Source organism: Macrobrachium rosenbergii, chromosome 56, assembly GCF_040412425.1.
Source record: "Macrobrachium rosenbergii isolate ZJJX-2024 chromosome 56, ASM4041242v1, whole genome shotgun sequence".
NCBI lineage: Eukaryota > Metazoa > Arthropoda > Malacostraca > Decapoda > Palaemonidae > Macrobrachium > Macrobrachium rosenbergii.
The window spans coordinates 13,202,229-13,218,996 of NC_089796.1; the positions used below are offsets into that span (position 1 = coordinate 13,202,229).

General features: G+C 35.9%; 1 protein-coding gene across 5 annotated transcripts in view; it reads right to left on the reverse strand.

The window, feature by feature from the left end:
- Nox (NADPH oxidase) overlaps positions 1-16,768 on the reverse strand; it is a 147,772-nt gene that overhangs the window by 9,536 nt on the left and 121,468 nt on the right. For 4 of the 5 annotated variants that reach the window (XM_067101267.1, XM_067101266.1, XM_067101268.1 and 1 more), the window contains 9 exons: positions 15,292-15,406; positions 14,720-14,817; positions 4,565-4,685; positions 3,901-4,051; positions 2,647-2,857; positions 2,188-2,414; positions 1,809-1,997; positions 1,248-1,441; positions 539-702 (listed from right to left, as the gene is read on the reverse strand). In XM_067101267.1, coding sequence (XP_066957368.1) covers positions 539-702; positions 1,248-1,441; positions 1,809-1,997; positions 2,188-2,414; positions 2,647-2,857; positions 3,901-4,051; positions 4,565-4,685; positions 14,720-14,817; positions 15,292-15,406 — 1,470 coding nt within the window. Of the gene's footprint in view, positions 1-538; positions 703-1,247; positions 1,442-1,808; positions 1,998-2,187; positions 2,415-2,646; positions 2,858-3,900; positions 4,052-4,564; positions 4,686-7,176; positions 8,081-14,719; positions 14,818-15,291; positions 15,407-16,768 lie in introns of those variants that run through there. The other variant, XM_067101270.1, reaches the window with a different exon arrangement.

Below are 16,768 nucleotides of genomic sequence, written 5' to 3' on the forward strand. Positions count from 1 at the left end.
TGAAATTACTTCCAGAACTTTAAGCGTAATGATCACTAAGTTGCAAAATTAACCTTTAAGCTTATTACTAATTTTCAAAAAACATTTAAGTTTGCTGGATGGCTCAATTTTTCCAAAATTAATAATTATAGCTTAATGAATGACCAGTTCCCTATCACTGATGAAGACAGTCAACTTTCGCTGACCTAATGAATGAGTAAAGCTTCACACCACTTATGTATATTCTGAAAGTTTTGTGGCCAAACTACTTTACAAAAATTTCCTTACATTGGCACTTGGGTTTGATGAATGAATACAATTTCTTTAACTGGCATACTGGCATTAAAGCCTAATTAATTACTAAAATGTCTCTACAGTGGCTTTTTAAACTTTGATGAAAGCTTTTAAAATCTCCTAGGACACTGGAATTCAAGCTTGGAGAATGAATAAAATTCTCTTATACCAGTATACTGAAAACCTTTGTAATCACTATTTTCAAACACTTGATATTAACCTTTATGAATAACTGAAATTTCCAACAGCATTTATCTCAACTTACCTGATGTAGGTCCTTCCTCTCCCAGTACGCATTCTAATTGATCTGTGGATTCTTTCTATGAGGAAGATGATGCCTGGAGCCACAAACCACTTCCAGAAATTCGGCCCATGAAAAATGGTCAATATGAAGAAAGCTATGTAGAGCAAGTGAGTCCAGTAAAACACCTGTAAACAATATCGAGAAAAAGATTTCTTGAAAACTTGGCTTGCATTTTGATCTTTCTTTCATTTGCCCTAAGCCTGCCTCATATACAGTACTGTATATAATGAATGAATAGAGTGAGTCCAACTTTACTGCTAAAGTAGTCACTGTATCTGGAAACTGGGGTTTACAAAGTCTATCTTTTCCATAACTTTTGATTATTCCTTCATTCTTAGTTTATTTTTACAGGGATATACTTTTCGAATGTATGTGGATGTAGCCAGGTTGGGGCAGTGTGGGGCTGCTTGCTCTTCCCTCAAGTTTTGGCAAGCGGACAAAAATATGAAAATCATAAATGTAAAGAAATATAACTAATACTTTATAATCTACAAGCCACAAAGGTATGAAGTACGTGTTCCACGGCTGAAAGATATATAATAAAATATTAGCAAAACTTTGTAAAGCTATAAAGCTAAAGTTTACCAAATAAACTTTTGTTCCACCGACTGAAATCCTGGCTAATCCACGAAAATACATGCGCATTTCAAGGAAAAAAAGTAGAACTCACCTCAAAATACCCAGACTTTCTGACGAATGGTTGAGAGCAAATCACCATCAACGTCAAAATGACCATGAGAGCCACACCTGTCGGATTCGCTATGCCCCCGATCAGTCCGAACAAACCTGGTTTCATGGTGAAGAGCCACTCGGCAGCTGTGTATGTTTGGTTGTTGACCACCAAGTTGGGTGCAATATTCAGAGCTGAGCAAGAAAGGAACACTTAGGTAATTGCTGTTGCTATTCCCAAATATAAATATTTAAATACTTTATTATTCATAGTGAGCATGAAATATAGAAAAAGTTGAAAGGCCATAGAGTTTATATAACACACTTCCGATGATATAATGTTCAAGGGTAAAAAAAAAATAAATGTAAAGAAAATGACTACCTGAATTTCACTTCAAAAAGGAAAGCTATGTCCACTTATTGGTTGGTTGGTTTTAAACTAAATTGGCCTTATACCAGCGGGGACCCTTACTGCAGTGTATAATAGGCTTGGTTACTATGGCTTTGTGCACAGCGAGTTCACTTAAAAGATGTACAACTTATAACTCGTAATAATACTCACGGAAATTGATGCAGTGCATCAGGGTATGAACAAATGAAAAGATGAAGATGACCCAGCCACACATCTTGTGGAGATAAAGGTGCTGATCTAGAGGCAAGATCGCAGATGCTCCCATCGACCTCAGGTAAGTTATACATTGCCTTAAGATTAACACCAAAACAAACATGCAGTTGAAGTTGAGACACTGACCTGTGTAAACGAAAATAGATGGGTACTGTATTATAAAGGGGGTTTGTTCAAGTGTGAATTTATCTTCCTCACTTACTTTCGAAAATTACACCGACAAAAGTCTTCTTACTAGAAGAAATGAAAAAGGTTCCACAACTTTTAATTCCACAGAATTACTGCTGACAAGATGACTATATATTGCAAGGCTTACCACACGCTCTTGCAACTATGTAAAATCCATTCTCCTTTTGGAATTGCACGGCACGAGAAATGAAGAGACCAAGATTAACGGCGATGTAGCCGAGAAGGAAAGACAAATAGACGTAATTATTCTTCATGTAGGGAAGACTCATCTGGTAGGGTTTCAGTCTGCTCATGCGGTTCTTGGCAGACTCCTTGTTGCTGCCCAAATTTGGAGGCACTAGCCATCTGTCTATGCTGTGGCGAGAAAAATAGCAGTGTAGAAAATAAAATATAATTAGTATTTTACGTTACTTTAAGGAAATAAACAGATTACCCTGTACAGTAGGAGACTTATTCAATTTGAGATCAAATTAAAATTATCACAGTTGGCATACTTTATGCAGAAAAATTATGCATAGTTACAACATACACGTAATCAGTCAGTATTTAAGAAAATGCAGTTTAATAAATTCATCGCACCAATTACCTTATGGAGAGATTTTCCAGGAGTCCATTGTGCTTTTCTAACTGAGCCTTGAGGGACTCGTAAGTGATAGCTCCCTGCTTCTGGGTGTCAGCATCTTCAAATAAGGCCAGAGTCAGATCTTCGATCTGTTCGTCACTGAATTTCATGCCATTTTCTTCCATGCACGCCTTCATCACCTTCTGCAGCTCGCTCTGTTGGATCAGTCCGTCGCCTGAGAATAGAATGGTTACGGGAATAGTTATTGGATACTCTAGTTTCGCGTTTAGGTGGAAAGTTCTGGCAACAGTCTTTTCTAAGGCGTCACTGTTACTTTATGCTCCATATTTCGAGTTTGTGTTAAAGCTCAAGCAACAGAAACTTCTTAAGTCGTCACTGCTTAACTGGTCATCATACGTTTTAAATTTCGGGTTAAATCTACCTATCTAGCGACGGAAACATTTTAAATGCAAGCTTTAAACTTCGAGTTTTAGTTAAAGATTTAGCAAGAGAGAATTGGCACAAAGTAAGTGGCCAGTGGACGAGTTTCCAATTTACGTTAAAAATCCCGAGGCGGAGTTCTTATTCTGGCAATAAAAGGCTAATTGAAAACTTTGCAGTTGGCTAATGGACGTATATATTTCTAAATTAAAGGGGACTTTAATACAAAGATGAAAACTGCTAAGTCACTGAACTATACGAATTTCGAAATTGTGTTAATGGTCAGGCGATGGAATTTTTATAAGATCATTCACAGCCTAGAAAAGAAAATGTGTATAGGTGTATCCTGGACAAGGGAGCTCCCAATAGAGGTTAAAACTCAGCAATGCCAAGGTCTCGCAGGGTAATTCAGCGCTTGGAGACAAGTCATTCAGGGTTTTATATTCAACAACTACTGGACCATTACACCTTCAGATTTTGTAAGAATTTTAATTTTGCTTGTCATTAAGAATTACATGCAACTTGTATGCACTATAACTATATAATAAACAGAATAATTAATTGTAAGTTTACGGGGTTGCAAAATGAAAATCCTGGATGCATTACATGTTCTTATGTACTTAGTTGAATTTTAAATTTGTAATGCACTTAAAAATTTAAAGCTATGCAACCAACACAGCTGAGAAATTAGTCATAAGTAAAAATAATATAAAAAATTGCATCACTCAATTTTGTTCTGCCCCCTTTCTCTTATTTTTCCGCGATCTTCAAACTCTTTAGTCTTGAAAATTAATAATCCCATTTTTTTTGGCCTGAAAGATAAAGTTTAATACTCACCATCTAAGTCGTAGACCCTAAACAAGAACTTGATCTTATCATTGGGTGACTTTCCGGCAAACTGGTGCATGGCATCGAGAAATTCTGACAGGGAGACAGTGCCGCTGTTGTCTCGGTCGAAAATCTGGAACACCCTCTCCGCGAAAAAGGACTACAAAAAAGGGTAAAAGAACAAAAATAAAATAAGCATAGTAACAATGAAAAGTGGAATATTCAGGACAGGAAATTTTGCTACTATATTCTTGGGATAATTGTTTGTACACGACGAGTAAATTTTCTAAAACGACAAAATATTGAAGGGCCTCGATGATACATTTTCCAACTCTACAGTATATATTCTAAGAATGCAAAGACACGATTCATATAAATTGCAATGTCTTTTACTAAATTTCATGCGATTACTGTATAATATCTGAAGAATCTCAATTCCTAGGGAAAGTATTCCAAAGAGAACAGATCCCAGCTTGCGTGGGACAAATAAAACAGTTGCCTTGGTGTGCTGTATGAAAGGGAGATGCAGTGTAGAAAGAGAATAGAGAAAACACCGTTACACTGTAACTCCTGCTGACACACCATTCAAACCCAGTTTATATATAAATAAAAATGTAAAATCAGTGAACACTTTGTATCATTTAATAAAAAAAAATTATGAAAAACAACTTACATTTCGGGAGTGTACAATCTTTTTGAAGTCATCGAAGGAAAGTTCTTGTTTGTGACCCAACGCTTGACGAAAGAGTTGTTCCAGCCATTCCAGATTTTCTCTCGTGAAGCCCGTCCTAGGACTGGAACAGACCAAAATGTTTCAATCGACATAAGTCTAAATCTGATGAAAATGGGGAAGGTGTTTCGCATAACAGCCAGGACAATAAATAAGCCGCAGCTGGACAAATGCTATGGGCCCTTCCAATAGGCATTAAACTTTTGACAAGGAGAATGGACTTTATTCATTTATATTGTCGTTTTTTGGTACGTGTGTGTTATTTCAAATAAACTCTGAAGAAATGAAGGTAAAAACTATGCAAAGTCTGTAAAAGAAGTCATATGATACGGAATGTACAACAAGTTATTAATACGTTAAAATGCAATTAAGTCGACAAGGACGCAGCGGACTTCCTTCTTTGCACAATGCAATCAATAAGTGTAATCAATAAGTTACAATTAATTCCGCAAGATTATCTACCATGCATTCCATAATTTCTTCACTTGTTATACCAAAGTCGGCAATCACAGTTACCTGTAACTGTGAGCTGCATAATTTATTTAGGATTCGTATCTATAATTTCCCTGGGATTCATACGGATAAGCTGACTAGGTTCGCAGTTATAATTCCACTGGGATTCCTGTTCATATTTGTTCACACCATTTATCACTTTTTAATTTAGCACTTATTTCATGATAACTCTGAGTGTTAAACTATCAATATCAAGAAATTAATACTAAGGGTTTATGGACTTCTGAATACACTTTTTCTCTCTCGTGGGAAGGACTTGTTTATATATAAATCAAGCTTAAAGCAAACAACACAAACAAGAACGATGAAAAGAGTGTAAAAATTACACCTCTGTTGAAAACACTGTATAAGCGGTTGTAACAACACCAATAATTATGTAACAAGGGTTATAATGGTTACACGAACATAATACAAACAATTGCGCGATATGGGTTGGGGCGTTGATTACGATACAAAAAAAAAAAAAAAAATGGAGTTTTAGTTTTCATTGTCAGTTTACTATTTTAGCTTCCAAATGAGTTAACATACACACATATACAAATATAAAAGAATGGGCTGGTTAGCTCCCGACAGTTAGTATGAGATTAGCAGGCTTTTTGTCACTTCATTACCATACCATACCATATTACACGCTCGGGCGGTACAAACACCGTAGAGGCCATAGCAAAATTTGTTCTCAGAGATGAATCTGAGCATCCAAAAGACTTTCCAAAGTTTAGCGGTACATTCTTGCTCAGCCTGTCCGAACCTGCTGGCGATTAAATATGTGTAAAAGTCAGAGAGAGAGAGAGAGAGAGAGTCGATCTAACCTTGGTTTGATAAGGATAACCTCATCGAGGCGCTGATATTTTGATTCTGATGACATACAGTTTGATGGATCACTAACCACAGCCCATTTTTCCTTTCTTCATCCTTCCTTCTCCCCACCTCCAGATACAACACAGCAGTCGACTGACCAACTGGCACTTAGTTCAATAGTTACGTGAATCAAGGCACAATAGGATTAAGAGAAAGAGCCAACCAAGTTGTTTCTGGCCAGGATAAAACCCGAGGTTCTTCAGTTGGAAGAGAAGGAAATGAATCAAGGGAGAGGACTGTTCTATTCCATTGTGTAACCTTTTCTGTTTACATTTATTTACTCATAAATTCTTACATCTCCACCTTTCTACTTTCGACTAGCTGTTTTCGGCACAAGCAATTCTGAACAAACTTTGAAACAGCATTTGACTTTTTTTTTTTCCAAAGCCATGACTTTATTTACAGAAAAGACAGCGGTTTTTTCACGACAACACAGCACTGAAGCTACAAACATTCAGTCCTACTAAGGCGACAGAGTTGCGCACATATCATGAGTGATATTGCTCGATGATACCACTCATTCAAATACCGAAATGACCTCAATAACCGAATACTATGAATAATACTGTATCACATAGCATTCATAAATCAACTCATTACCTCGCATGGCTTCGGAGGTTAAGGAAAACATCCCAAAACTTTCCCAGTCATTAGCAAGCACAGTCGAAAATCATAAAAAAAAAATGACCGCACTATGGCTCATTACAATTCCTACAACACAGAGGAACATTCTGCTCAGAAACGTTTCTTTTCTTCGATTATTAGTAACTAAGAACGTTAACCTTACGTTCAGGCCTCCTCTTACATCTCAATTCTGAGCGTGTATTGAAAAAAAATAAATCATTGGCGAATCGAGTATCCAGACATTTCTACAACTGTTATTGTAAAAATGTCTGGATATTCTTCTTTAAAACTGAACTTATTTCAAAACAACTTTTTATATTACCTAATGGCTACAGTTCACATTTTCTTTTGAAACCTACCCCTCATCAAGACGTATCTTATATACTCATCTTGGTCAGCCACTCAATTGCACTACATGTCTATGTTAGCTTTCAGCCAACACAACAGATAAACCCGAACACTGAACTCTTACGCTAATGGTCTACATGATAATAATACCACCACTAAATAGTAAAAGTGACTCTCACAGGTGAGGAACATGACTGTAGGTGTTCACTTACCATCCTTGAGATATTTGCGACATTGTCCTGGAAAGGAACTTGCGGCGTGCATGCCGCTTGCAGCAGTTGGTGATCATTCTGCAGCAAGCACAAAAACCAGTGCTTTTCATCCCTTGCACTCGGGGGCCACATTTCGGGCAGTCCGTAATTCTGTTCGCTTCGACGTCCGTGCTCATTTTGTTCGGTATTTAAATTATTCTAGATCAGGTTTACAATGATTATGTCGTTAACTGCTTATTACTTAAATTAACTAGCTGGTTAACCGCTCCGTAAGCGTTCAGTGCTCGATATATAAATTATTATGAGATGAGGTTTACGACATATATAAATTTTTCAAGATTAATTAAAATATTTATAAATAAGCAGTAGAAACGTTCGGCTATTTCAAATCGGTATCTTATCAGAGAGGAGTCGCTGTTTTCTCTGTCTAAACTTCTGTCGCATGAATAGATATACAAGTTTAAACTACGATAAATAAATGATACATTAATGAAATAATTTACAGTTAGATAACATAAGACTACGATACTTGAATTATATATGACTTAAATAATTAACGTTTAAATAAATTAAGACTACGATAAATTATATAATTTAAATAATTTACAACGATAGATGAATTCTAAATCATTAACGAGATAGGAATTATAAATAATTTCACTATGACTGCAGTAATAAACTATTAAAATCACTGAAACAAGTCTGAGATAATTTAGAAATTACACGACTCGAACTGCGGTAATTCGATGATAAATGATACAGCATAAAATATTTAAAAAAGAAAGCAAGGAGGAACACGCCCAAGAAAGGAAGAAGTCAACGCTCGATCAACGTGACTTTCTTCGGGTGTTCTTGTACTATGCTGCCGTTGACGTCCGTCTCGAGCTCTGGCCCGAGTGCGATTGTTTCCGACGCGAGCCGATATTTAAAAGGCAGAGGAACGACTCCGAATCCCGTCAGGCTGATTCATAGCGCGAACATGTTCGTTATCAGTCAGACAAAAATTTAAGAGACCGGACGTTCTTCACAGAGAGAGAGAGAGAGAGAGAGAGAGAGAGAGAGAGAGAGAGAGAATTTTGACCGATCGGTTTCCTTGGTTGGTTTCAGACAGAACGGGGACAGCCTTCAAAATAATTTGAACGAGACAAAACTATGGTAAAAACTGTCCATAGCTTTAGTGCCAGAATGGAAACCAGATTAGAACTTGTTCAGCAGCTTTTCAGTGCCATTCGTACACACTTGCAGTAATGGGCAGTAAGATTTTTTTTTAATCTCTAATTACATCAGTCCCATACTGGCTTGTAATCTAAGCTGCAACAATATATCTGCATAATTAACTTTATACCACTTTATCCCCTCATCCTTCAGTTCTCTTGATATGAATATCACTTGAATACAGCCTAATTCATCATATCAGCTATGTTTGGTCTTTTTCTTTTAAATATTCCAGCATAATTTTTTTGACATACTTCACCAACTTTGAGACTGATTGCTTTTTTTTTTTTTTCAAGTATAGTGTGGATACATATCCATACTTATTAATATATGATCCATATCGCAATTCAAACCTATTTACTTTATATATATTTTGCACCCTATATTTCTTGCCTTTTTAGTAACTATACAGTATTAGCTAGATTCCATATTTTCCATCATGAAAATTTTAAAGAGAACTCTTTCGTATACTTTTGTAAATTTTGACACACTTATCAAGAGAAGAGACATATTTTCATTCATTAATGAATACACTTAAAACATTACATACTTTCATAATCTAATTTTTTTCCTCTGTTAAGAGCTGATAAGATCCTCAAAATACTCATGAAAAGGATAAACTGCTAATGAATAAACACCTAGAATAGTCAATTGCAAGAGACGAAAAATTACCCTTTTATATGGAAAGGCATTGTAGGTTGAAATATGCAACGATGGCCTTTTACAACATAACACCTTAATATCTCAAGACTACTATACTTGTCAGCTACATTAAACTATTCAAGCGTAGGATATTATATATATATATATATATATATATATATATATATATATATATATATATATATATAACAATAATATATATATATATATATATATATATATAAACCCACACTACGGGTCTTGGCTGTCATCACGGTCAGACTCCTGTACCATTAGCAGTCAAAAGCACCTCTTGATCACGATCACTTATATAATTTCAGCAGGGAATAAGGGAGATTCAATAATATGCAGTAAATGAACGTTGCAGGAAAGATGAACGCCATTATACGCGAACCAACGACCCATTTTAAGGGGGGATATACAGTATTTACTTTCAAGGCAATAGTGATTAGACTCCCTCCCAATTTTTTCACAGGACAGTTTTACTTTTATCTCTGCAACCCGATTACAAAGTGCAATCAATGTTTTGAGGTGCCTGCAAGATTTCCTCGTTTAATCTTAATTAGAATTGGTCGTTAATGCCTAGACGTCAATCAAATTTGAGTAAGAATATTAATGGCTATACAACCGGATTCTAGGCCATACGAAAGCACCCTACTCCCCCTCCCTCCTTTGCAAACGGGAACCACAAATCACACATCGTTTTACCTGGCACAGTGATCTTTTAAATGGTTTTTGCAGAAAGAAGCAATTCGTCAATTTTCTTCGCCTTTAGTTTATTGTTTTAATGTACGGGAGAGTACGAGCTATGTTTTCATCTATCTACTGAGCGCTGTGATATTGTGAACTTAACAATTATTATGGAGTACGCCACATAAATCTCAGAATGTCTCTGTCCTGTTGTCAATATGACAAATGAATTTGTAGGTCTCACGGAACGTCTTGGGTTCAGTGGGATCCGGAAAAAAAGAAGCAAATTGTAAACTGTAACGTGGGATCTAAACTACGTCTTTAGTCACATACAGTCGATGCAAAGCATACAGTTTATATTCCTTTGAATTTAATATGCCTGCAGAATATACAACCAAAGACCATTTTCTATACCAAAAAAAAAAAAAGAAGCGTTTAAATATGTAACACAACGTTTATTATGATTAGGCAATAGACTGTGGAGATTAAGCAATACAGGTCAAATATCTATACAAAAGTGGTCTCCCACTTAAAACTCAGTGTGTGTGTGTGTGTGTGTGTGTGTGTGTGTGTGTGTGTGTGTGTGTACGCGCGCGCGCTGTTTCGATAGTACATTAGGACATTTTCCCTCATCATGTTTCACACTGAAATCTCTACTCCGTATGTGATCATAAGAATTCACTTTAAAAAACTATGTCCCTCATTTGGAGGATTTCTTAAGCATGCCTCCTATGTTATAAGTTCCTGGACATTGCAGTATAATTTTTCTTTTTATACTTTTTAAAAATGCAAATGTTGATTTGACGGACGACCCCATTCTGGAAAAAAAATCACAAGAGTGACCTTAAGTTACGTTCATAACCAGAAAGTTGACAATGCCACTGAGTAATAATTGTCTGCTATGGTTCGGTTTCATCTAATGATCAGGGTCACAACAACGAGTCATCAAACCCAGCGTCAAAGCTATGCTGATACAGAAACAGGCCTTCTAACAGCTATGGTCATGCATACAGGCACCTTAACCGTGGTTACCGAAATAGGTGTCATTAATTATGAGCATGGAAACAAGTCACAGCTATGGCTACTGAAACATTAGATATAAATATGGTTCCCGAGAGTCATAACTATGGTTACTGCAACAGGAATTGAAAAAAATCAACTACGACCATGGAAACATGTGTCACAACAACCATGTCATGAAAAATGTCATAAAATGCGGTCCTGGAAACAGGACTCATAATTATGATTATCAAAACAGGTGTCATGACAACTATGGTCACGAACACAGGCAAATTAACTATGGTTGCCAAGCTGGCATTATAAATATGGTTATTAAAAATGACATCATAATTACGGTTATCAAAGATGGCGTCATAAATATGGTTATCAACCTGGCATCATAACGATGGTTACAACAATGTTCGTATACGAATGCAGAGTATTACGCATTTTGCACTCACTATAAAACATTAATTTTCTTTGACAGTTTTATGCAATAAGTGCCGAGTGAATACTTCAATCACATATGACGTTAAAAGTGCAAGCCATTCTCAGCAATTAAAAGTCAGCTCCAGTGTTTGCAATTATTGCGTGAATCAAAATATAGCAAAATCTAAACAATGCCACAATCAGTCCATCAATATTTGGTATTATTGGAATACCTGGCCCTCACGCTGAACAGTGAAATGATAATTACGTGACTGACTGCAACTACGCCAATACTAACAAGAAATATGATTTAACATTTCCCTTAAAATAAAGACATTTTTTCACTATAAAGTTAGTGAAAATTGAGCTATAGATATAAACAACTGCTTTGACAGGTGCGTTTCTAAAATAACCAAGGCCCAAGAGTCATGCATAATAATAAAAGGAAACCAACAATAATAAAGGTGAATTAAGATACAGGAAAAATAAACAACTGCTATCACCAACAATACAAAATATCGTTTGTAATCCTCTAAACCTCCTAAAGCTTATTTAAACTCCTCCGCGTTGGATTCTTGAGAAGGGCTAATCATGTACGGTTATCTCAATTGACGTAAGTTCACAGTAGAGTTTACTTCCTTTTTTTATGCCACCTACGATGACTAACTGGTAGTACATCAACGCATATCCTTCAACGTGACATGTCGATAACATAAGCTTTAAGAACAGGTTTTAATGTATTAGGTTATCCCGGCTGTTTAAACAATGCTGAGCCATTCACGTTTACCGTCAATGAGGATGAGCCTTCTGTTTACGTAAATATTTTTCAGCAGAAAAGGATGTTTGTTTTACAAGATTAGTACCCCGTAAGAAGTTCCTCTACTGCGTAACTTAGGCGGAACTTACTGTCGACGTATTAATTGTTCTTTGCAGCGTCCCTTCACCCTCAGCTACACTGCTTTCCGACTTAAACTCTGCTCTCTTCCCACAGGGATGCCAAACTTCACTAACTTCGTTTGCTCCAATTTTTATGTTTCAGTCGATAAAACAAACCCCAAGGTAGAACCTTACAGAGTCTGGATATGTGATTCCAGGGTTTCTTGAAACTACTAAATATTAATGATAACTATCATCATGATGCAAGTATATATGATTTAACAGAGGGCAAGTATGACGTACACATGTTTTGGCACAGCCAAAGTCTTGGCAACATCGGTTTTATGATCTGTTATATGAGGTTGCAACCCAGCTGGCTCAAACAAACGCATCAAAGTTATGTGCACACAAGTTACCATAAGTTATGCAAAACCTAACAAAGTTATTCTATACAGTACTAAATACTCAATGAAGTGGTACATCTTGTGTTAAAATGAAAAGAAACCCGTAATTCAATGTATTATAAAAATATAATACCATGATTTGCTACACCCAAGGCGTTACTTCTGTCAGATATGTCAAATACACACAAGGTTGGTAGTTTCCAAAAAGCTCTATTTCATGAACAATAAAGGCCACTGAATCAAATCACTACCTTCAGATCACAATTCAGGAAGCAGTTCAGATATGATAATCGCCAAGGAGGGGGCGATGGGTGCTGGAGAGAGATAGCAGAGTGGGGTAGAGGAATCATGTAATACTCTGCGCTTTCTTATCTGATAAGACATGAAATGTACTACAGATAAGAATAATCCGCGAACCAACACACTAACAGAACAGGCACTTGAAATACAGCGGAAGCAACTGATGTTTATCTACTTTTTTACAAGTTCGCACAATGCGTCAGTTTTAGTAACCTTAAATCAATCAATCAATAGAATACCGCGTCAATATCATTTGTGTCCACCGCTATGCTCATTTTTCCCTTTGAGGGAGTAGTTACGGATGTTAGCCACCTGGTGCTCAGATGAGATTGCAAACTACCATGGAAATAATTCACTGCTTAGAGTCAACAGAAGCACAAAAGGAAATTTTTAGGAAACGGGCACAAGATAATTCCCCCGCCGGGGATCGAATTCGGATGTCGTGCAAGAATTGGCTGGCAGAATTTTTTTTATATAAGATATCCAACTTCCGGTATACAGCCGGTGAATGATGAGCCTAACAATAATGTTATAATAACTGACGCCACTTCCGCAGAAAAAACTAAAGATATGAATGGCTTGAGATAGAAATGTACCGACAATAATGTTCGAGCCAGCTTTAAGTCAAGGTAATTGAAATCACTTCTATTTAGAAATACTTGGCAATTAAACTGCACTGGCTTCAGACCCAAGATCTCTGTCCCTCTCACTAACTGAAAATCTTACGCTTTCATTTTGCTTTCAGAAAACAAAAAAAACCAAGCTACTTGGCTTATAACATTACTGTACATATACCAAACTTGTTCTAGGGAAAAAATATCAGTTTGATCTCATCTCAGATTACAATTAGTTACAACTGGTTTTGTTTGGCCTTGAAAACACGCTTATTGCTCATGCAGATGATGCAACTCTCTTTGCACTGGTCCCAACTCAAGAGTAATAAAATTGTGGTTGCTTAAGTATGATCGTCAGTTACCACTGGGGTCCAGAGCACTGGATCCCCACACTCAGATCTTTTTATTGAGCACTGGATCCTCACATTCAGATCTTTTTACCGAGTGTTTTTTTTATCAATGTGAAACATTTAAAATTGTCATCCTTGATGAAGTGTCTGTTTTGAGAAACATGTCTCTCTCTCTCTCTCTCTCTCTCTCTCTCTCTCTCTCTCTCTCTCTCTCTCTCTCTCTCTCTCTCTCTCACTGGTGCAAATAATTATTTGTGCAGAAGGCTGCCATGTCTCACTTCATAGTACGCTATTTTTCACATTTGTTTTAATAATCATTAACCTTATTGACTGTTAATTAACTCATTTATTTTCCATTGTTATTTTTCTTTCATAGTTTATTCTATACTTCTGAATTTCCCTTTCTGTAAGGGGTTGCTTTCCCTGTTGGGGCCCCTCGGGCTTGGGCCATTTTGTTTACAACTAGGGTTGACCTGGGTTTTACATAATAATAATAATACTAATAATAATAATAATAATAATAATAATAATAATAATAATAATAATAATAAACAGTGTACCGCTACTATATAACAATCTGATGCACTGAAATACATTTTGTAAAAACACTTAAATTAACACATTATTGTACTGGTAAACAGCCGAACATGTCAAAGGCAGAGTGTGAGGGCAAGTTGTACGACGCTTATCTACGCTGCAACCCAGTATTATATGGAACAATTCGAGAGATGGCAAGAAGAAGAAAGATACTTTAGTGGATAGTTCATTCAATATGTCAAAACTGTAGCTTATTGAATGTCCTTATGTTTCAATTTCTCTTTGCACAGATTAAAAGTAAACGGATCCTAAAAGCAACTCCCTCAATAAGTCTTATCAACGTCCATAGGACCCGGGCGAGTGAAAGCTTGCCCATTCACCAGCCCAAACTTTAAACAATGTACTTCGAATGATAAAACAGCATAAAAAGGAATACTATCGAATAAATAAATGGATCGTAACTTACCGGGCATACGTGAGATTAGCAATGAAGTCCATGATTTCCTGTCGGCTCACCAAGCCATCACCGTCCTTATTAATAAGTCGGAAGAGTTTCTCCAACACCTGGGTAACAACAGGTAAATTAGTCACGTAGAATCTACGAAAGTATTACAATGATTAATAAAATTACTAAAAACTGCCATTAGCTTGTTAAGGAAGATTTTATGAGCACGCGTGATTATAACTGTGAATCACCAATATTGTTACGATCGGTTTTATAAAGTAGCTTTCGTTCATCCACATACAATATATAACTATAAAAGGATCTCTCTTACGACTTGACTAACAGATCATTCTTAATTTATGTCTCATATTTTCTGAAAACTGTCATTGAGCCTAATTTTAGTTTCTTTTATAAACAAAGATGATGGCACTAATTAAAGCACAATGAATGAAATTTACTTGAAAACAAATGAACTGCTTCATCATTGCTCTGTCCACCTAAGAGAGAGAGAGAGAGAGAGAGAGAGAGAGAGAGAGAGAGAGAGAGAGAGCACGTAAATTGGAGGCAGGGGTAGGGGAGAGTTGGGTACTTACCCCCCTCGACGTGAGGATCTTTGTGAAGAGATCCTCGGTGACTTCAGCGTCCTCACCGCAGACCACCAGAGCCAAGACTTCCAGAAGCTCCGCCCACTCTCTGGCCCCAAGCTCCCTGAAAGAACGACCGTAAATGGATTTAGCTTGAAAATCATACATTTGACCTATGGTGAAATAAATTCTACAATTAATTCAAATGAACGTAACATAAACAACTGGAATGATGAAAGTTCAGTATGTAGAGTTTGCTTGTGTCATGAATACAAGACAAACAGTTATTTGTTCTTGATACGCGAAATGAATTTTTTTTTTTGTATACACGTAATGGGAACGAAAACGACATAACTGTGTAAACATCACTAAAATAATATTTTTGGGAGCAATAATAAAGTATATCATTACAAGAATCTTAGAAATGAAAAAAAAAAAAAAAACACGATAATTTTACAACCATTATTAAAATCTCATTGCTGGACAGAAAAACAGAGTAAAAGATAACAGGCAACTGAAAAGGATGCATAGACAGAAAAACCTGTAAAGAAGCAATCAATTAAATTCCAGAAGACTTGGTGTATAGACTTATGGAATCATCAATCTGTAAATTAATCAGGAGGAAAAAATTTTGCCTTTTGTCAAATGAAATCCCGAAGGCCACATTAAAAACTTCCTTGGAATCCGGGTAGACTGAAGCTACACATGGACGTCATTAGGATTAAGGGAATGATATCGATAAACCAGTTCAGTAACGAAGAGAGGAATGAAAAACAATTTCGGGGTCGAGGTGATATCCACAGATATCAATATATACGAGCAATTTGAGGATTTGAATTGCTTATTTTATGAGAGTATCAGAATGAGATCCAATAATTATGCCATTTTGATAATAGTTTCCGATAATATATTTGCCATATATATATATATATATATATATATATATATATATATATATATATATATATATATATATATATATATATATATATATATAATACCTGTTATATACTGTATATATGTACATACATATGTATATATACATATATATTACATATATATATATATATATATATATATATATATATATATATATATATATATATATATATATATATATATATATATATATATATATATATATATACAATACATAATCATAATGCATAACGTGGCTAATCATGAACATTTGTCACACACACACATTAAACAAAATGATTATTTTTTTTTACCACCAATCTTTGTTATTACCTATATACATCTTTTTTTTTATTGACTGCAGCCGTACTTTTTTTTTATTTGATTTTTATTTTTTTAAGGTCATGGCTAGGTAATGGCACCAAGCGCCTGTCTTGACGAGAATAGTATAGGACTCAGGTTTGCCCCATATATTCTTTTGAAAAACTTTGGCCCCATTCTGACCTAGGGACCAACCGGCGAACAAACTTGCATTTACACAACTTGTGGATGCTTTCATTTGAGTTTT